At 52.0% G+C, this 20,131-nt stretch overlaps 9 protein-coding genes across 9 annotated transcripts; 6 read left to right on the top strand and 3 right to left on the bottom strand.

Moving 5' to 3' along the window:
- Positions 1 to 417: 417 nt before the first annotated feature.
- Positions 418 to 1,322, bottom strand: SCP_0405150 (hypothetical protein; the record flags this gene model as incomplete). Its single annotated transcript, XM_027757247.1, has 3 exons — positions 418 to 453; positions 510 to 528; positions 583 to 1,322. The coding sequence occupies 3 exons, from the start codon at positions 1,320 to 1,322 to the stop codon at positions 418 to 420; spliced, it is 795 nt and encodes a 264-aa protein (XP_027613048.1).
- Positions 1,323 to 2,568: 1,246 nt separating this feature from the next.
- Positions 2,569 to 2,865, top strand: SCP_0405140 (hypothetical protein; the record flags this gene model as incomplete). The annotated part of the gene is made up of 1 exon (XM_027757246.1): positions 2,569 to 2,865. The coding sequence occupies one exon, from the start codon at positions 2,569 to 2,571 to the stop codon at positions 2,863 to 2,865; it is 297 nt and encodes a 98-aa protein (XP_027613047.1).
- Positions 2,866 to 3,433: 568 nt separating this feature from the next.
- On the bottom strand, positions 3,434 to 4,546 carry SCP_0405130 (hypothetical protein; the record flags this gene model as incomplete). The annotated part of the gene is made up of 5 exons (XM_027757245.1): positions 3,434 to 3,665; positions 3,723 to 3,843; positions 3,895 to 4,227; positions 4,280 to 4,408; positions 4,480 to 4,546. The coding sequence occupies 5 exons, from the start codon at positions 4,544 to 4,546 to the stop codon at positions 3,434 to 3,436; spliced, it is 882 nt and encodes a 293-aa protein (XP_027613046.1).
- A 294-nt stretch (positions 4,547 to 4,840) lies between these two features.
- Positions 4,841 to 5,400, top strand: SCP_0405120 (13 kDa ribonucleoprotein-associated protein; the record flags this gene model as incomplete). Its single annotated transcript, XM_027757244.1, has 4 exons — positions 4,841 to 4,903; positions 4,969 to 5,029; positions 5,088 to 5,191; positions 5,242 to 5,400. The coding sequence occupies 4 exons, from the start codon at positions 4,841 to 4,843 to the stop codon at positions 5,398 to 5,400; spliced, it is 387 nt and encodes a 128-aa protein (XP_027613045.1).
- Positions 5,401 to 5,635: 235 nt separating this feature from the next.
- On the bottom strand, positions 5,636 to 6,501 carry SCP_0405110 (SUMO-conjugating enzyme ubc9; the record flags this gene model as incomplete). The annotated part of the gene is made up of 8 exons (XM_027757243.1): positions 5,636 to 5,678; positions 5,731 to 5,751; positions 5,821 to 5,900; positions 5,953 to 6,062; positions 6,113 to 6,136; positions 6,191 to 6,239; positions 6,302 to 6,385; positions 6,436 to 6,501. The coding sequence occupies 8 exons, from the start codon at positions 6,499 to 6,501 to the stop codon at positions 5,636 to 5,638; spliced, it is 477 nt and encodes a 158-aa protein (XP_027613044.1).
- A 918-nt stretch (positions 6,502 to 7,419) lies between these two features.
- SCP_0405100 (S-adenosyl-L-methionine-dependent methyltransferase) lies at positions 7,420 to 8,983 on the top strand (the record flags this gene model as incomplete). The annotated part of the gene is made up of 11 exons (XM_027757242.1): positions 7,420 to 7,524; positions 7,587 to 7,628; positions 7,681 to 7,698; positions 7,759 to 7,916; positions 7,965 to 8,042; positions 8,105 to 8,125; positions 8,181 to 8,196; positions 8,244 to 8,312; positions 8,365 to 8,671; positions 8,722 to 8,806; positions 8,863 to 8,983. 11 exons carry the CDS (start codon positions 7,420 to 7,422, stop codon positions 8,981 to 8,983), a joined length of 1,020 nt encoding a protein of 339 aa, XP_027613043.1.
- A 462-nt stretch (positions 8,984 to 9,445) lies between these two features.
- SCP_0405090 (Proteasome subunit beta type-5) lies at positions 9,446 to 10,724 on the top strand (the record flags this gene model as incomplete). Its single annotated transcript, XM_027757241.1, has 7 exons — positions 9,446 to 9,619; positions 9,674 to 9,824; positions 9,879 to 9,947; positions 10,002 to 10,144; positions 10,202 to 10,231; positions 10,300 to 10,540; positions 10,600 to 10,724. The coding sequence occupies 7 exons, from the start codon at positions 9,446 to 9,448 to the stop codon at positions 10,722 to 10,724; spliced, it is 933 nt and encodes a 310-aa protein (XP_027613042.1).
- Positions 10,725 to 10,974: 250 nt separating this feature from the next.
- Positions 10,975 to 15,224, top strand: SCP_0405080 (predicted protein; the record flags this gene model as incomplete). Its single annotated transcript, XM_027757240.1, has 21 exons — positions 10,975 to 11,326; positions 11,382 to 11,426; positions 11,474 to 12,151; positions 12,229 to 12,455; positions 12,510 to 12,737; positions 12,789 to 12,837; positions 12,891 to 13,024; positions 13,073 to 13,167; positions 13,222 to 13,263; positions 13,320 to 13,376; positions 13,429 to 13,483; positions 13,581 to 13,680; positions 13,731 to 13,767; positions 13,818 to 13,839; positions 13,893 to 13,906; positions 13,959 to 14,015; positions 14,075 to 14,357; positions 14,429 to 14,452; positions 14,504 to 14,579; positions 14,627 to 15,083; positions 15,143 to 15,224. The coding sequence occupies 21 exons, from the start codon at positions 10,975 to 10,977 to the stop codon at positions 15,222 to 15,224; spliced, it is 3,114 nt and encodes a 1,037-aa protein (XP_027613041.1).
- Positions 15,225 to 16,335: 1,111 nt separating this feature from the next.
- SCP_0405070 (hypothetical protein) lies at positions 16,336 to 18,874 on the top strand (the record flags this gene model as incomplete). Its single annotated transcript, XM_027757239.1, has 7 exons — positions 16,336 to 17,619; positions 17,683 to 17,804; positions 17,864 to 17,930; positions 18,013 to 18,114; positions 18,294 to 18,476; positions 18,529 to 18,561; positions 18,647 to 18,874. The coding sequence occupies 7 exons, from the start codon at positions 16,336 to 16,338 to the stop codon at positions 18,872 to 18,874; spliced, it is 2,019 nt and encodes a 672-aa protein (XP_027613040.1).
- Between the last annotated feature and the right edge of the window lie 1,257 nt (positions 18,875 to 20,131).

Below are 20,131 nucleotides of genomic sequence, written 5' to 3'. Positions count from 1 at the left end.
CATAATTATGAGTTGACCTAAATCCATGGGAGTGGACTCCCCAGGTCATCATGATGACTCTGCAAGAAATGCAGATAACTGTGGACAATGGACCGTAGCAGTCCAGTCCAGGACTCAAAAGAAAGGACTTGTCGAAGCAGAAAAATAACAGACGTTCACATATCCTGCTAGTGATAGGCATAAGAGAAATCAGCTTGTCAAGATCGTTTCACGGAGACTGAGACACATGAAGCACCTACAACACAGGAAGCTCGTCATGAAGAAGCACGCATTGTTGAAATATCTCAACCACGGATTGTGGTGTTTCAGCAGGACCAATGCAGGTCAAGACTATCTGCTATCATAAGTAAAGAGATGCATTGAAAAAACTCAAATGAAGTTAATGAATGGAAATGCAATCAGCGGAACACAAATCCTTCACCGCGCCATCTTCCGAATCTGTGAGCGATTGAGCTGAGGATGATAATAGGTTAGTATACCTCTCGACCAGACGTATAGGTTATGCATACTCGTCTGCGCTTTTTCAGCCTGGGGACGATAGTCAGCAATAAAGCTGAAAACGAGATGACGACGGTAACTCACTTATGCTTCTTCATCTTCTTTCGGCGCTTCCTCTTCGTACTATCCATCCATACATCGAACTCGGCCTGTGCCATCTTGACCTCCTCCGCTCTACCCTCCCTCACATTCAGCCCGAGTCGCTGCAGCGCGTCCTCCCAAGACACCGATGGCGTCACTCTGTTCATCACAAGTGCCCTCGACAACTGGCGCGCAGCGTCCGCATCCTCTTCCGGGGATGCCTCAGGCGGTTCGGTGAAAATATCCAGGCTTGACACCTCCTGCGGGCGCTTGCATGGAATGGCGAAGGGCATCGGAGATGATTCAAAAATTGAAGATGGTGGCTGGGAGATCAGGAGAAGAGGTCGGTGCAAAGAGAAGAACTGGTGAAGTTTGAGATCATGTGGATTGATGGATGGGTGGTTGAGGGATGAGGGCGTTGGACTCGACACGGCATCCTCAACCAAAGGGGTTCCCTCGGACGTCAAAGACGTATTTGACTGAGGTGAAGACTGGTCCTTGGAAGCACTAGACACAGACGCCTCGCCACTCGGAGAGGACGAGTCAACTTTGCCCTTGGTCGTTGATGGTGTAACCTTCGGTGGTTTGGCTGAGTTAAAGTATCGACCGCCACCTGGTTTGGAGAAAACCGAATATGCTCTACGAGCTGAGAAAGTAGGTCTCAGGAAATGCGCGAGGGTAGACATCGAGACGGTGCTCCCAGAGACCGTCACGTCGTTGGGAAAGGACGTGCGATGCGGCATGATTCTGGTCTGGTGCTGACTAAGCGAGTGCATAAGGAAGATCTGTCTCACGCTCGTTCTGGGTGAATGAGGAAGGTCTAGTAATTGTATTTGACAAGGGACTTGATCTTCACGACAGCTCATCATCTCGTCTTAAGAGGGTCTTCAACTGACGACAGCAGTGTCAAAGTCTGTATCTTAGCATTCCTGTGTTGTAACTCGCTGATATGGTCCGATTTTAGTCGATGGCATAAAAGGTAACTGGATGGCGCTGCTAACGATGATGAATAGCGATATTCTTCAGCTCATTGTCAACTGCTCTCTCCCGATGACGGTGTCCAACTCTCCATGGTCTCTCGTAATATCTACACGGCCGCTCTGCCACGAGCTCTTTCGGACATCCGCCTAGATCACCCCATTTCCAGCATTCATCGATTTATCTCTCACATGTCAACAAGTTCTGCGACATGACCGCTGATGCCTCCCACCGCATACCGTGCATCCGTTCGTTGACCATATATGCAACCCTTGATACCTACACCGCATGTTGTTTGTCTGGTGTGATATCGCAAGCGACGCGGCTGACCACACTCGAAGTTCATGCAGCAGAGAAGCTCGTTTAGTTGCACCCAATGTTTTCGAGCGCCGTGAGTGCTCTCAGTCGTTTACACTCCATCGGTATACAAGGTGGAAGCGCGACGTCATGTGCAATGTTGTCGAATATGAGGAGCCTACCTCACTGTGGGAGTATCGAAGTTGGACACCCTTGTGGTTACTGCCAGTGGACGTCGCCCACTGGGTCACCTTGTGGACTCACTCAGAGTTCTCCGCGTAGGAATCGGCTCTCTATCCAAAATTTTGGACATGAAACACACCGTATGGCCGTTTCTGCATACGCTGAGCATATGCGGGGATATGGACATCAACGACCTTCAATGTGCATTTCCGGCGAGGTTCCCTTTCCATGTCCCATCCGCCGGCTCAACCTCTCATACCTACTGATGATCGGCATCTCCGATTCTATCGCTTTCCCGCAACATGCTTCGCCGGTTGTATTAACGTGCTGCTTCATTCCCATCTTATGTTCGGAATATTTTTTTGACATCTTGTCCGCGCGGTCTCGAAGTTGAGATACCTGGACCTGACCCTTTATGATTTTCCCGTCTCAAATGGAGAAGTATCCCCGTTTGAGACCTTTGAAGATTAGGTGGTGAGCAGCCTCGCTATCAGGCCGGTTCACTAACATACTCATGTCGTGAGGTTGCAGATGCGGAACAGGGTAGCCCTTTGCACACTGCCTCTGATCGGATTCTCTCTTCGATGCATTGCGGGCGATGTGGTTGTCGAGTCAGATGAAACTGGCGCTGTCGATCTCGCAGCGATGGTCGCTGCTGGCACTCCCAAAGCATCGTTTGTCGCCCTCGCAGTCTCCTCTGCGCCCGATGTTCTCATGGATTGGTATCGCCTTATTTCTCATGCGGATGACTCCCCTCTGTTGAAAATGCTGGCTGGCTGGGAGGGAGAGGACGTTGATCGCAAGCTCTTGAATATTGGGCGCTCGTGAGTTGTAGCATCGGTTCGTTCTGCACCCGTAACTGTGTAACTTGTCGTGTCAACGGTCTTGCGGATTCAATGAGATCATCTACGGTAGGAAATACTTGCGATCTGTGTCACCGAAACCTGAGCTTGCTTTGAACGTCATCGGCGTCAATCCATCCTGGCTTTCAGTGTCTCTACTCCAGATGTCTTCCTGTGGGTTCCCTGCGTTTGCTGGGATGAAATCGACACTGTTGAATTCTTTCGTCACACTTTCGGTGCTCGGCCGAGGGGACATCCAACAAAGTCGTCGCTCAGTTGGCACGAGCGCGGCCTGACGTAGGAACAGAATTCAAACTTGCTCGGCCCTATAGCATCGACCCTTCGTACAGTCAATTCACCAGATTGCTGTGAACTAATAAGTACATTAGAGCCAAAGATTACAATAACTCCACAACAGCTCAAGCGTGCTGTACAAGAGTCCAACGCCAACTGATCTACATGAAAAACAATCACACACTGACAGATTACACAGATACATCCGGCACGCGCGTTCCGGAGAAGGACATAACTTCACGCGTTAATACAAGTCATGTTCATGTGACAGTTACAATCTGTCCCTTGCCATCCTTCAAGATGACCAACTCGCAATCGATCTTCTCTCCGGTATCCATACACACGACGTCCGTGGGATCCACTGGATCCAACTTCACCTGACGACTTTCCATGAACGAGCGACCAAGAACAACGTCGAAGTGAGATTCTTCCGACAAGTACACGGTGTGGGTGCTCTTCGTGTGGCCGACTGTGATTGGCCATTTGCCGATACTGTCGGAGTGATAGAGAATGAGCATGAAGCCTTACAAAGAACCGCAGGAGACGTACTTGACTAAACCGCTGTAGCCGTAATGTCCTGGTGCAGCGTCTTCAGGTATAAAGCCGTTCTGGATTGCAAATTTGCGGGAAATGTACACATGTCGGTACCCAGCCCTCAGCAGCATGCGGACTTTGACAGCGATGTCAATACACGAGCACATGTTGGATGAGTAAATATCACCATTCTTGACCGGCCCTATGGTCCCTATGATGGTGCGGACACCATTCTCACTCTGGAACTTCTCGAACTGTTGCTTGTACTTCGGAACTTCGTGGTGCGGCCTAGCTTGCGCATTTTTGTGCTTCTTGCTCGTTAATGACGCCCCATCCACGTGAGAAGGAGGTTTGGGCGACGTAGGCTTTGATTTGGGCTTGAACATATAGAAGGACATGTTGCGGTACGCGGGTGGTTCAGGCAATGGTTCATCTGGGTCGAGCATGTAGAGAACCGGCCACATATCACTGCCTGGCGAGGTGGACTTTTGCCTCCATGCGAAGATAGCGTAGTCTGAATCTAAATTGTTCATCAGTCGGTAGAGAAGATTTTCAAAAAAGCATATCCCAACCGTCATCAAGGTTCCATACGGTGTTATTCCAAGAATATTTCACCCAACCTGGGCGAACACGCTGACCGTGGAACTCCGCCACCGTCTTCCTGCTGAGTCTGTCAAATAGTGTCTCCAGAGAGTCGTCATCTATTGAGCCATCCAATGCCAAATTAATGGGTGAATTGTCAGGGGTAGTCTTGGAGACAGAAGGAACTGACTGGAATGCACTATTGAGAATGATGATGAGGGCGTGTGGACGTCAACGACGGGGAGTTCAGAAGCCATCAGTGGGTTGCAGCGCAGAATTGAAGGAGAGTATGGAGTTCAATATAATACCTTGTGTACGTTCTGTGTGAGAGGAGCTTTATACCGTGGAAGTTGCGCGGGATGTCTCGGCCTCGGAAGGCGGCTCGGGTGAACATGCAAAACCCTTTTCGGGATGGGCCTACTTGAGCACGTGCACGCTTGTAGTCTTTCCGCGTTTCTTCACTTCTCTTTGCAAGCCCAACAAGTTGTTAAAAACATCGACCAAGGATCAAGACGTGAGGTCGTACAAATTTCTATCCTTGTCAAATCACTATGACGGATCCTAGCCAGCGCGCGAAGGCTTGGCCGTTGGCTGAATCGGATTTGAATGATCAGGTATGACACTGTCGACACACTTTCACCTCTACATATCTCATTCTTAGGGTGGCATCATCTTATAGATCTTGGATCTCGTTGAGCGAGCTTCACAGTTCAAACAGCTGAAGAAGGGAGCCAATGAAGGTGAGTACTGGTTTTACGTTTGTAGCGTCCGACTTAGAGACTTCAATACTCGGTGCAGCAACAAAAACTCTGAACCGTGGTATCGCGGAGATTATCATCTTGACAGCCGACACGGAACCCTTGGAAATCCTACTGCACCTCCCTCTGTTGTGTGAAGAAAAGGTTAATGACATAATGAATCTTCCGCACATCCCTCTCATCCTCCTTTGCAGAACGTGCAGTATGTCTTTGTTGCTTCCAAGGCAGCTTTAGGCCGTGCTTGCGGCGTATCGAGACCTGTCATCGCTGCGAGTGTCACAACCAATGAGAACAAGGAGCTGTCTAGCCAAATCCTGACGATCAAGAGGGCGATAGACAAGCTCATGATCTGATCATCATTGCTGAACCTGTATTTTACGATGTCCTAGTGATTGCTCCATGAAGTACTTATGTATATATCGAAAGTACATGATTACCAGAACATACTCTGTCATCCGTATGATTCCAGACTTGCTGCGCTGATATATCTGGGTGAACGAGAAGGTAACAGGCATATCCCATCTGGGGAGACATTAAAATGAATCAACAACTAACAAGAAGTGAGGGAGACAGCGAGTTGGACCATGTTCATTTCGGTATATTGTCGCGCGCTTGTTGTCGAACCTTGCGCCTGAAGTGACGAGTCAAAGGTCTGATAGGGCGAGTGGGGTACGGCCACTTACTCATAAGCTATCTTGTCGTTCCTAGTACAATGGCAACGGCGTAGTCAATATCCATGTTGACATACAGATAACAACACGAAGTACACTCACTTGAACATCGTATACGCATCGCTTTGGGCAGGATCATTCACGTTGGGATCATTTAATAGTTCCTGGATGCCAAGCAGCACCTGCGCAGCATGAGGAATAGACGTGGAAGGCCAGAAGATCAGCCGGCCGTACCTGTTTAATAGTAATTGCAGGCTTCCACGACTTCTCTTCGTCAAGGATAGACAGACAGACGGTTCCAGATGGATACACATTGGGGTGGAACAGTGGTGGAGAGAACTTGCCTAGGGATAGTCAGCACGCACGGGTACCAGAGAAGGAGGGACTTGCTCACATTTGGGTGGTTTCGACGGATAGTCTAGAACAGGTCTACTGTCATCTCTCCATGCAAGCTATCGAAGACATGCCTTACCTTCAGGGAATACCATCATAAGTTTGTAAACGCCTCCTTCCCAAGCGGTCTTCGTCCATGCGTTCAACACACTGCACACCAAGAATAGATTACCGCTGTGAACGGGCTTACCCCAGTCTTCCCGGGTATACCGACCTCCCACTCCAACAGATTCATAGACCCATCTGGCGCTTTCGTGGGTTTCGCGTAGAATCCCTAACAGAGTTCGCGTCAAGTGAGGGCCACAGGTGTGCAAAGTGGCGTACGAAGGGGTGATCTTTCCGCCACTGCTTCCGCTCTTCAGCAAGACGAGCTCTACAAATGCCAGACATTATTGTTCACCGTCGATCCGATGATTTGTTGCGAACTCAGTAGTAATCGTCGCGGAAGTTAGCAAAGGGCAAGCAGACAAGTACACCGATCTTTCCTCGATCGTGCGGTAGGATGAGTCAGCAATGTTCTCCCCTTCGGGTATAGGACCCCAGTTGGTTACCCGTTCTCGGGATCTCCTTCGATCTCGTCGACACGGTAAACTTCATCTTGATCGTGCTTCCCATAGCTCAAGTCCAGCATGCCAAAGACAGCCACAGCCCCCTTGCCGAACCAATTGAGAGATCGAGAAAGCCACCACGCGCTCGCTTTGGGAAAATATTCTGGGGTCTTGGGTAGTGCTGGGACGAGGAAAGCAATCCTCTTGTACACTTTTCAACTTCTATTATTCTACACTATGACTGTTTCGGACGCCATCTGATTCGAAAGCGATGTTTCTATCGTATACTATCTTGGTGCCCAGCCCGAGCATGGACGATCGCATCTCGTTCATCACATCTGCATCGTGGTCTTGCTGAAGCGCTGAAGGCAGAGGTATCATCGGAAGTATGACAGATTTTATGGTGACAAATCAAGCCAGAAGACATGAGAGTTTGCTTATCTCCCCGAGGTTGCTGTCCTTACATTTTTCTGCGTTGCATACAGACAGTCTCGACCCCATTTACCCTGCGCCAGTCCGAATTCAACCGACAAACACAAGCCTGCAGTAGTGTGCTGCGGCAGGGCTCTATGACGTCTCGTAATATCCACAATCCACCCTTCTATCAAGGTATCGCCATCACACGGAACCCTTCACAGTGGATGTCAGGGTACACACAAAGTGTCACACATATATACGCAACTGTGCCCCTGCAGTTGTCTCAACAGCCCGTTGGTGTACCCCCAGATTTCTATTCTATCCAGCGCTTCATCTCACTAATATGCCACAAAACCAGAACACGAATGAGGATGACTCTAACTCGCGGTCAGGCAGTCCCGCTCCTTCGTTGTATTCGTTCACTTCGTCAGTCGACGGCAAAGTAATGGTAGGTTCGAGGCTTGGCACTTGCTTGGACAAAATCACTGGTAATATTTTTATTGTTTGTAGTTCCGCAATGTGTATGGGCGCATGTTGAATAATCAGAATGAAGTGAGAGGCAGCGTGCATATCGTGAGACCACTACTAATATGGAAGATTTCAGACATATTTTCTTCCAGCAGTACGGACGATCTCATCGCTAGTTAATGCCCCTCTACGACTGACTTTCCTGAATTAAAAGGACAACGAGGAACACAGGCGACTTGATTTGCAGCACCGCATCATTACGCTCACTCTTGGCAGGTTGTATCCGGCAGCGGAACACGTATGGAGAGCACTCCGTCCGCGCACGGATCGTAGACCTGCGATCTTAGACGTCGGCACAGGAAGCGCAAGCTGGTAAATTCTCGATACAAACGGATGTTATCTCCGCTGATGTCGAATCAGGGCGATTGAGATGGCAATTGAATTTCCCTATTGCGACGTCGTTGGGATCGACCTCGTCCCGCCTAGACTCAACAGCGGGTAACTACATCTTCTCTTCCTAAGCTTCGCGCGGCTTATCCTCCTTTACTACATCTGCGCAGGGAAATACCCCGTAATTGTCGGTATGTAAACGGGTCCCTCACCTTGAACAACTACCCTAATGTTTTGCTGTGATAGGTTCGAGATTGACGATGTGAGTCGTTCAACTCTTGTAGAATGTGCACATTGAAATTGGCGCAGGCCAATCTGGGGTTTTCTCACTACAGAAATAGTTTTGATGTTGTACATGTCCGGTCGGTTTCTGCAGGTGTCAGTACCATTCTCGTTCGTTTCCACTCCGCCCTCTAACGACTGACATAAGATTCGTGATTTCCCTGCGCTACTACGTGAACTTGAACAGGTTCTCCGACCCGAGGGTGTCCTGCTCCTGGGGGACGGCGACATGCAGCTCTACGACGAAGACCAGAGGCCGATTTCCTTGAGTGAGCCCGGCACTCCAGGCTTCTCTTGGACCAATAAGGTCTTCTTTGCTGCTTATAGTGCAATGAAAACCAAAGGCGGTGACATTGATTCCTCTTCCATGAACCCAACGTGGCTTAGGTCGATAGACTCTCTCACCCAAGTCGGGTGGGACAAAAAGTTTATCCCTATCGGCCCGTGGCGTTACCGTAAGCCTCGCTTCAGCTCGACCGTCAGGCAGTTCCTCATTTGGGCACAGGAGACGAACGAGAGAAGAGTATATCAGAGATGTTGCGCACGGATTGCCTTGGTTACATTGCGGGTATGGAGCCTTTACTTATGAGGTAAGTCTACGCAGGACTTTATATATAATAGCTCAATTTGTTCTTCCACCTCATAGTGAAGGCTACTTACCGGAGCGGGTGGAAACTATGCTGCGCGAAGCCTCTGCCGAACTACGCGAATTGCGAGCTCACCTATACAGCCGCTGGTCGTTCGCCTGGGCAGTGAAGGCGGCGTGAAAATTCTGTCCGGCTAGGGAGGCTGCAACGTTTTGGAAAAGCAAGTTGTCTTGCATAAAAGCCTAGCAGATGGAAAGCTATGGGAGCCTGTGATATAAAATCACGGTGACATTCGCATGCTCACCCATTCCACTGGCATTAACTTCTCAAGCTGTCTTAAGGAAAACTTCGTCCGCCAAACTTGAAGCAGGTTTCGATCTTGCTCTTCGGGCCAGAACGAACATGACAATTTCTTCATGCAGGTTTTCGTCTTACTATCAGTTATACTCTGTTGCATTTTTTTCCATTCATTTGATTTGGCGTCGTTTTTGTAGCTACCGATACTTCTCTGTAACTGGACCGTGCAGTTTCTAGAATAGATGTCCCGATTCGGGCGCTTGACCGGTGGCACGTGGTTGGTACTTTGTGCGACGCGTCCGGCCGCGTCACCTCCTTCAGGCTTTACCTACGCTCGCGCCCACCATGAACACTTTTGCAAACCGATTCTCCTCGACCGGTGCAGTCGCAGAGTTGCGGAGGGCTAAGGAGATCCTTGGGGAAGATGAAGACGTCTCAGAGAGCATGTGGGGCTCTGCAGCAGGTTTTGGTAATGTCGCTAATGGCGTACCGACATTCTCTATCCCCGCCGTACCAGACGTGAGTCTATCAAATAGAAGGGCCACATTAGAGCAAGCTAACAATGCGCACCAGCCCTCTGCTTTCCTTAGATCGCACACAGATGACCATGCGGATCCCTCTTGCAGAATCAAAATCAAGCACGGAACAACGACTTTAGCCTTCAGGTTCAAGGGGGGAGTGATCGTCGCTGTGGATTCTAGGGCCACTGCAGGAAGTTATGTCGGTACGTGATCTGCTCACGCGTAACAGCAAAGTAGGCATCATGGAGGATACACAGCATCTGGAACCGTCAAGAAGGTCATTGAGATCAACCCGTATTTACTTGGTACGATGGCTGGTGGTGCTGGTATGTCTGTTGGTTTTGATAACTGGTGTTTTGGATGCTGAATTGGCGACTTAGCTGACTGCCAGTACTGGGAGACGTACCTCGGCATACAGTGCCGGCTGCATGAGCTCCGCAACCGCGAACGCATCTCCGTAGCGGCTGCCAGCAAGTACCTCAGTAATTTGGTATACAGTTACAAAGGCATGGGCCTCAGCATGGTATTACTGTTCTGTAAATTATGCGACCAGCAACTGACCTAGGACTGTGCATGTCAGGGTACCATGATCTGTGGCTGGGATAAGACCGTACGTCCCGCTATGCTTCTTCCTATCATGTCGGATCACATCACTGAACTCTGTTGCGCATGTTCTAGGGACCAGCGATCTTCTATGTCGACTCTGATGGCACACGCCTCAAGGGTGACATATTCTCTGTTGGTTCTGGAAGCACATTTGCGTATGGTGTTCTGGATCAAGGGTACCATTGGGATCTGACGGATGAGGAAGCACAAGAGCTTGGAAGGAGAAGTATCTATGCCGCCGGTCATCGTGATGCCTTCTCCGGAAACACTATCAACCTCTACCATGTCAAGGAAGATGGGTGGAGGTTCATTGGTGCGTATTTTGCAGTAGAATGTGGAGATCAACTGCTGGTTTTCTCATCACTTCTGCAGGCAACTACGACGTTTCAGAGATGCACTACAACGGGCCCGGAGGCGTTGGTGGCTATGGATATGATGTTCGTATGGAAGGGCGTAGTTCAGCGAACCCGCCTCCAGAGCCTGTCGCTGAAGGTTAGTCATGTGTGCTTATTGTGATTGTGTAGCATATATGTGTCGAGATGGGATCGACCAGCACGCGCGGAGAGTCAGGTACATACTATGTACATAAATATGTACATAAATGAACAAGATGTCGTGACCGCGTGCTACTTGCATTGAGTCGTGACCTTTGAATGTTTCTTTACCGCGAGCCCTGAGGATCGTTTTGCGACTTTCTCTCTGCAGCGTACATATGCTGCATGTACTACCACACGTGCGTCGCCTGCCATGAAACGATTTCTCTCCAAGTCTTTCAAATCTCCTCCCAAGAATGTGCCTGCACCGGCGCCTCCGCCCACCAACCCGACCGTGCACACGACCGGATTGCATCCAAAATTCGTGGTACCGCCGATGCCGCATCCTTGTCCTCATGAGCACATTGCAATCCTGGCGACCCCACAAGGCCTTCTGCTGAGGCCGCATTACCATGGCCAAACAGAACACGGAACAAATGTACGCATAGAGTGGGGCAAGACAGGCCAGGTCCTTGAAGTACCGACCGATCAAGGTGTCAAGGATACCAACTGGGCGGAGAGTGTTGTGGTCTATGGGATCGTGGGGATCCTGAACTTGTTTTCTGGTACTTGAGCCCTGGTACGGTCAGTCGTAGCCGAGGTTGAACACCTCTTTCATAGCGCCGTACTTGCTTGTAGTGTCTCAACGATCTGAGGTTGGACATTGTGAGTTTTTGGCGATTGACATATTATTCCAAGTTGATCTTGGTTAGTATTCGACGTCAGCCACGCCGTGTACAGCGTGAAGGGCGTCACGGCGATCCCGCTCACGGAAGATCGTGCTCGCGCGGTCATAAGTGCGCTTGCCTCGCGCAATAATGCTAATCCCCGCCTGTCTTTGCTCCCAGTTGAGTCTGTTGAATCCGCCCCAGAAGGTCCGGTCATAGAGGAGGTTTCCTCAGAGCCTCGCACTACACAGGTCAAATTCGCGAGCGAGGACGAGGTGAAGTTAATGACGCCTCTTCACACTCATGAGTTTCCTCCACAGGATGATGATCCTTCTCCCCCTTCACCGTCATCATCCGTTGCGTCACTCTCTTCGTCCATCGTATCCACTCCATCGTCGGACTTTTCGCTAAAATCTGACACGGTCGTCAAAGTGCTGACAGAACGACTATCATTCTGGTCAAAACTGGCTAAAAAGCCGTTGAGTACTCGCGGAGAAGTGGAAGAGGAAGACGTGGATGCACGAGAAGAGGAACGCTTGTCTTTGGACGCGATCATAAAGGAAAGCACTGAGGAGCCCGAGCAAGTCTTGAACTCCATCCTGGCATCGACCGCACCTCCACCAAGGACCACAGAGCAGAGACACTCTGAACTTGAGATCAAGATTGTCCGCGAATGCATCCGGGAATTCACACGTGGAGGCATGTACTTTGCCTACAACTTTGGTGCGTCTTGCCCAAGGCATGTATACACACTATGTTGCATGTGCGTATTAATGGGTCGGTATGTTTTATCGTCTCAGATATCACGCGATCGCTCCAGCACAAACACGAATTGATGGCAAGAGCGAAGAAGCATACCAGTCTCCTTGCTGAGCTGAACGCGCTGGATGAGTCGAAACAAATAAGCCCAGTCGGCGACAAAGTTGACGTTTTAGCGGAGCCATTTCCGACTCTTCCACTATGGCGCAGAGTAGACCGCCACTTTTGGTGGAACGAGTGGTTGTCTAAACCTTTCGTTGATGCTGGGGTCAGTTGCATGCATCTGATATCATTCAAATTGAACTACAATTCGGTCCTGTAGCTGCATCCGTACGTCCTCCCCATCATGCAGGGTTTCTACCAAATCGCGTCCTTCCATGTTCCTCGAGAGCCGGTGGAAGGCGAAGAGGGCGACTCCGCACCTGTCGACTATATCCTAGTTTCGAGACGGTCTCGAGATCGTGCTGGATTGCGGTACCAGCGTCGAGGTATCGACGATCAGGCGAACGTCGCGAACTTCGTCGAGACGGAGGCTGTAATACGCGTCGAGGTGTGTCGTGTTCCTTATGACGGCACGAGACCCTCGCTAATGCAAGCGAAGCGCGAAGGTTTCTCGAACGTCTTCAGTCATGTCCAGATTCGCGGATCTAGTAAGTGTGCCTTGAAATTCTTGAGCTAATCTCAAGTGTCCTTCTCCCGATAGTTCCCCTGTATTGGAACCAACAGGGCTACAGTCTCAAGCCTGCACCCCAGTTGTCTCCCGACAGGAGCCATGCACAGAACCTAGAAGCGCTGAAGCGTCACTTTCTGAAGACCATCCCACGCTACGGTCCTCATGTGTGTGTTCTTGCACCAATGCGTTTTCAGAAACTGACGTCGACCCAGACGGTCGTCAATCTAGCAGAACAGCATGGAAAGGAAGCGGCGGTTACGAACTCGTATCGGAATTATGTCCAGGAGCTGAATTCCAAAGATGTCCAGTGCGAGTTTACGCGTCGCTGATTGTGCGGTCATTTGTTGAGTTTGCTTCCCAGATACCATGCATACGACTTCCATTCAGAGACGAAGGGTATGAAGTGAGTTGACTCTATCAAAGCTGTGGATGTTTGCTCATAGCACGGACGCGTACTAGGTACGAGAAGATCACCAATCTCATCAGTACGCTAGAACGCACATTCGAGAACCAAGGGTGCGCATGGTGTGTCAGATTCATGTCGCAAGCGCCTGACAGCTGCGTTTAGATACTTCTGGATCTCCGACGGCTCTATCATGTCGCAGCAGAAAGGCATCTTCCGTGTGAACTGCATCGACGGCCTAGATCGAACGAACGTCGTGGAGGAAAGTGCACATTATTGCACGCAGACCTTCGACACCTGACGTCTTTCCGTCGCAGTCGGCCTTTGCGCGCCATGTGTTGAACAGACAGCTTGGGGCTGTAGCTCTCCTCAACGCGGAGGACAAGCGGACGGAGACAGACATCGTATTCAACGACGGTTCGTCATCCAGCTGTCTCTACCCACACGTGACTTATAAACGTCAATAGTCTGGGCGAATAATGGGGACGCCATTAGTCGTGCATAGTAAGTACCATAAATCCCCGCGTTATTGCTCGTGCCTCATGGTTGTGCAGCACCGGAACGTCTGCGCTGAAGGTTCGTTCCATTTCATGTAAGACACCACCACACGCTCATGTCGCTTGTTACAGGGTGACTTCACGAGGTCTGCATCTCTTCTTTGCGAGCTTCTTTGACTCTCACCAGATCTGCTGCAGGACAGGCAAGCGCGACCTGACAGGCCTGCTCAATGATGGTGTAAACTCCCTGGCAAGGTACGTCACTCGAGGTCCCCGCACGCATGGGTGTGTGTGCTCACACTCGGCGCGTGCAGGATGTATACCTCGACGTTCGCGGACTGGTTCAGCCAGGCGGTCATCGACTTCATGCTCGGCAATCGCACGATCTCCGTGTTTTCGGAGTTTCTCGTCAAGCTACAGTCGACGGACCCACGGGATCTCATCCGCATCTCAAGGATCAGGGCTGATGCCGTCGCGACGTGCGTGAGCCGTTTGCTGTCAGACGGAGAGCGGCTGCTCTCCGGGTGGACGCTGTTCGCTCCTGTGGAGATGAACACGAAGATTGGCGATAAGTGGGAGGAGAAAGTGTTGCTGATTGTGAGTGGTGTTTATCATGACGTTGGTATGGTGGTGGTGAGTGTCATGCAAAACTGACGGAACATTTTCAGAGTGTGAAGGCACTATACATCATAGTAAGTTTTTACCAAACTACAACCGCTATTCTTCGGCTAACATTTGACTAGAGTTATGATTATACCCTAGAGAAAGTGAAGATGTATACCCGTGTACCACTCCGAGACATTGTAGGAATAACAAAAGGTGATGATTGATCTCCTCTTGACTGCGTAGGTCTTAATCAGTTCCAGGCGCCTACATCTTATCGCCTCTGGAAGATGGCAGCCGCGACCCCATCCAGAACGCCGGCTTCATAGTTACGTGGCGCAATATTGGACAGGATACCCGTGTCACAAGTTACTCTCTGCGGAACAGCCTCGATATTTCACCGCCTGACCCATCTTCACTGACACCTTTCCGGCCAACGCCGTTTATGCTGAGAGGCAACACGCCGTTGTCGCGCATACTGTCGAATGCAGCTGCGCCAGTGATCGGGCATGAGACGACGTTCGCAGCGTTCAAGGCCCTGCCTGTGGACGCCGCACGCACGCGGCGCGCGTCCGGCAGCTTCATAGAGCCTGCGGACGAGCTGGCGAGCGCGGCGAACTGCAAAGAGGCCGTGGAGTTGATTGTGGGGACTATCCAGCGTGCATGCGAGGATGCCGGTGGGGGACAGGGCAGGTTTGTCGCGGAGGCGGATATTGTGAGGTGAGTTCTAAGTGCGTTAACATTCGAGTTGTACGTTTTGCTGACGTGGAATGGTGCAGCCTGAATGAGGCGCAGCGGATGACGAGCGTGTATGCGAAAATGGAGTATGGCGTGAAGAGGCTGTTGTGGCTGGGTGGTTGACAGCTGGTGCCGCAGGATGTATTTTCGTACGAGTTTTAGCCTATTATCCAGATCATGTTGGCAATTGTGCGCCCCAACAAATGGGCGGAAATATTAATACTCAGCAGGGTTAATATTGGTCCAGAGGTCGATAATTAAGACGGCGCTCAAAGTTTACTATGGACTCAATATTGATTAATCCTCCGGTACTATCGTTACCCCAGTAATGCAATCACGATTGCATCTCTGTCACCGTTTCCTCAAATCCAGCCCGTTTTCCTTCAAACCTTTTGGATCAAATATACAACATATGAACTACCTTCTGTGTGACTCCCAATTTTTTTTCTGATGTTGTGCGACCCCGAGACTGAACGCAGTGAAGAGACTCGTTTGCACCCAAAGCTGTCACAGATCGTCACGCTTGCCGAGGTGCCGTTCCCTTAATCTCCCTACAGTCGGAGTTTAAAATAGTGCGCTCCACTGTTACGCCTGAATTCACACCCGACTTGCAATTCACAGACTTTGCACCCTTTCCCTCTGAGTTGGACCCCCAAGTTGCGCGGCCAACGTATTTGGGATCATACACATCTACGGCATATTTATTGCTGATTTTTAGTGCAGCGGAATGCGGCGAAAGGACGAAATTGCACAACTAGACCAGATTGCCCGATAGTAGTTGAAATCGATTACGAAAACTTCGATTGTCGACGGGCGCTTGCTATGCTGATTCGACCTTCATCTGCTTGCAACCTCAGGATCTGGCGCACTTGCAAAGGCCTGTCTCTGTACTTCTTTCCAAAGACCCTCTCGAGGAAACAAGACGCGAAGCACACGATTGTGCTGAGGCACGAAGGTTGAATCCGAGTATCTACAACCCGGGAAAGTACGTAGCCCTGCAAGGGGAAGCAGGTTGTTTAAAATTATAAGCTCAGCTCAACCTTTGCTCAGCCCCGCAGGTCGTGCTGAAGGCGTTGTTCATATCTAATTCTAATACAGCTACCGTGCATGCGAGCAGTGCACTCCAGACGACGTTGACGCCATTGCTTTCACACACTAGTCAGCTACGTCTGAATCTGCACACCCAACGTTATTGCACACCGCAGCCTGTACTACATCCCCGAATCGTTCTCTTATGGCGACACCACACTCTTTACCTTCCGCGTCACATCGCACTGTAACTCACCTCCCATTTTCTCCAAACCCGACAAGCAATCCTCCGCTCCGTATTCCCATCCAGTCCAGACCCCACAGCGGAAGCACCTCCGGCAATGTGCCCCCAAGCCCGAAGAGTCCTACACGGCCCAAGTCCGTGGTCTCATCGCGCTCCCATCCGTCTCAAAATCCTATCACCGCTGCAGATCCCCTCCCCATGCCTGTCTCCGCGTCTATCCCACTTTTCCACCCCCGACCCGTACATAGCTCTAGTACGACCCACGCAGGTGGCATTCTCCCCTCTGCATCCTTCTTCCACCCCTCACGCCCTAGTTATCCTCCCCCATCGCCACCCCCGGCCCGCCCCTCGCGCCCATCAAGTGCTGGGTCCGTCATGTCCACCGAAGCACCCACATTCGATGTATTACGGCTCGCGCCACTCTCCGAGCACCAGATTCGCGAATCGGACGCTACGGATAGCATTGGGCATTCGACGGAGGAGTTTAAGGATCAGGAGCATACACTGGACGCTTCCGCCAGGTCCGCGAGTGTGAAGCCCAGCCGCGAAGCGCTACTTCCGATTGGGCCGTCGCGCACCTCGAGAGCACGCCGACCGACCGTGGTGACGCAGAGCGGGCCGTATGGGCTGAGCGAGACGAACGTGAGTGCGGGCGGCCGGATGCGCGACAGTTTCGAGAAGCTGTTTAAGCGGGGCTTCAGCTTCGATGGGAGCCACAAGTCTCCAGCGACGAGCCCGACATCGGCCATTGCGAGCAATGGACTTGCGCACACGCGCCTGACGTCGCGCTCCATCGAGCCATCGCCTATATCTCCCACCGCCGTAGCGCGGATGACCTTTGAGCTGAATGTTGCTCGCTCGACGATATCGCCGCGGGTCCAGCACAAGCACAGTCTCTCTCCGACGCAAGCGTCGACTTCGTCGCTGAACATGTCCTTCGTTTCTCACCCGCCACCCGACATGAAGGTTTCGCTGTCCATGGTGCCCGTGGTCAACCGTGAGACCGGCAAGCCCGTGCGGAACTACCAGCTGCACCAGTCACGCAACCGGTTCTTCCTCGGCGGCAGGCTGCTTACTGGCGGCGACTCCCCCCGGGCGTTCGTCGCTTCGCTGATCGTCGTGCTAGGCATCGCAGGCGTGTGGTTTAGCACGACGTGCGTGTGGTGGTGGCACCATAAGAGCCCGGCGGTCGCGGCGGTGGGGGTGTACATGTGTCTGCTGACCATCTCGAGCATGCTTGCGACGGTGAGTGGGCTGGGTGCGGTTCGTGCGCTGAGATGGATCTGACATGCAGAGTGCTGTGCGTAGGCGTTTCGCGATCCGGGCATCTTGCCTCGGGATTTGGACCCAGAGCCACCGTTTGCTCCGAATAGTTCGTCTGAGAGCCTCCGTGCGCCATTACCACGCGACCTCAAAGTCCGAGCAGGATTGTAAGGCTGTTCGCCACTTTGATTTGCAGGTCTGCTATTGATATTCCTGATTCTGCTAGCGTTCGCACAAAGTATTGTCCAACATGCAGAACATACCGACCACCACGATCATGCCATTGCAAGATGGTAAGTCCTAGCTTTATTTACGTGTACAAAAGACACGACACGACGCGCTGAAATGCGGCTTTTCGCGGTGTTTGGCTTGCAGTGCGACAACTGCGTGGATGGGTGTGACCATCACTGTCAATGGGTGAACAACTGCATCGGCAGGCGCAACTACACCTCGTTCTTCACGTTCCTCCTCTCCTCCGTGGGTACCATTTAATTCCTTCTGCCCTATTTGCAATCTCGTTCTCACATGTTGGCTGGCATCTGTCATATCTTCCACGCTCGGACTCAAATTCGGCCGCCCTTGCGCGTTCTGGCGTTCCGTAATGTGATGCCCCATGCTGTGTGGTGCGCTTCGTACTTGAAATTGCTGCGGGGCAGGTTGTCACGATTATCCTGGTGATATGCACGTCCGCGCTGCACCTGTATTTTCTGACGCGCGACAGCCGTACGAGCTTCCGCAGGGCGCTGGCGACTGCGGACGGCGTAGGGAGCGCAGTCGGGTTTTCGATGGCCATTCTCGTCCTGTGGCCTGTGATGGCGTTGCTCGTGTATCATCTTCGGGTGCGTCGCTCTCGCATCGCGTTGCTGATCCCTCTCTTACTTGGCCGTGCAGTTGCTGTTGTTGAACGTGACGACGATCGAGCAGGTGGGTCTCCATAGCGAGTTTTTACGGGACTACGATTATTACCATGAGAGACGGACGCTGAGTATACCGACGTTTCTGCTGGCAGATTCGCGCACAGGCGCACAAGTCGCTCGTGCCCGGGCCTGCGCCCCCGAACCCGTTCTCGCACGGGACGTGGCGGCGGAACCTGCTGTATGTGCTCTGCCGGCCGGCGGGGATGTCGTGGCTCGATTTTTCTGCGGTCGCGACGGAGGACAAGCGCGAGATCAACCCGGGGCTGGTGCAGGAGGCGTGGATGGCCGAGGCAGAGGAGGGGCGCGCGAAGGGCGAGTAGACGGTTCGTTATTTTCGCGGCTGTGCGATTGGGGGACCTTGCATACCCATGGATTTTTTTTCTGGATTTTGGATGCCGTATGCCGCTGTATGCGCGGTGTTCTTAGTATTTTATTAGTTTTATGGCATAGTTTTATGGCGACTGGAGTAACAGGGGATGTCGATGAGTGTGCGGTGCTGAGCGCTGATCAACGTCGGTCGACGCGACGTCCTCGCTCCCGGTTCCCGTTCTTCGTCCCTGTGACGCCATAATATTCCCGGTGCTGTAATCGGCGGCATCGCTCCGTGTGTCCGTACCGGCGAACGGACGGTGGTTATCGGGAACAAGGCGCGATAAGCTGATCTGATAATGACATTGAAACGCCGTGGTGGCATCACTCGACGCGAAACGCACACACAGAGGTTGTCGTTCTCGGTCCCGACCCGTCCGGGAATCCTCAGCTGGTCAGTCGAAGTCTCCATCGCACTCTGCTCGAATGCGTGCGTCGAAGTTCGAGCAGTTTCGACACGGTGCTTCTGCGGTTCGCGCTCCTTCGCGAGTGTTCGGATTGATCAGCGGGGGGTTGGCGCGATTGGCCGGGGATCAGATGGTGTGTCCGCGCGGACTAAGCTGGGGATGGGGCTTACGAGGGCGAGTGGAGGGGAAGTAGATATGGCGGAGCGGGCGAGTGGCGCGTGGATATAGGAACGATGTTGTACGTGAGCAGGGCTGTCAGCAAAATTCTGGCCGTCAATGTTCTGTTGGAGAGCGCATAGGCGGGGATGACGACGATAGACGGCCCGGGCGCCCGCTGGTCAAGATGCTGACGGAAATAGGGGGGTGAATGTTCGCGTATGTGCTATGTGCCCGACAAGCCACACCACACCGCCCCCCGTCCTCTGCGCACTGCGCAGATGTCTGCTTCGCGAGAGCCCCGAGATAATATTCAAATAGTCGAAGAGACTAGGAGCAGCGACGACTTGGACGAGCTGCTGCTCTTCTGCAGGCAGTCATTCTCTTCCGCCGGCTTCACGAGCAGGTCGATCGATCCATCGCGCGTACATAAGCTGATGCGCCTGTACGGTCGATTGAGTGTGAGTCAGCGGCGTGTCGCTCCGGGCAACCCTCCGCGGGGAGAAATGCACAGTCAGCTTCTGGGCTTGACCGGAATGGAGACAAGGAAGAGGAAGACGAGGCGGTCCGTGCGCAGCGTCGAGCGAGGGTCGGTGGTCAGTGGCGCCAGAAAAGGGCGACGTTGATCGTGGCTGATGGCACGTG

The sequence above is a fragment of the Sparassis crispa genome (assembly GCF_003851025.1).
Source record: "Sparassis crispa DNA, contig_000003F, whole genome shotgun sequence".
Classification (NCBI taxonomy): Eukaryota; Fungi; Basidiomycota; class Agaricomycetes; order Polyporales; family Sparassidaceae; genus Sparassis; species Sparassis crispa.
The sequence above is the reverse complement of the archived record's forward strand: the minus strand, read 5'-3'. Positions and strand labels throughout refer to the sequence as shown.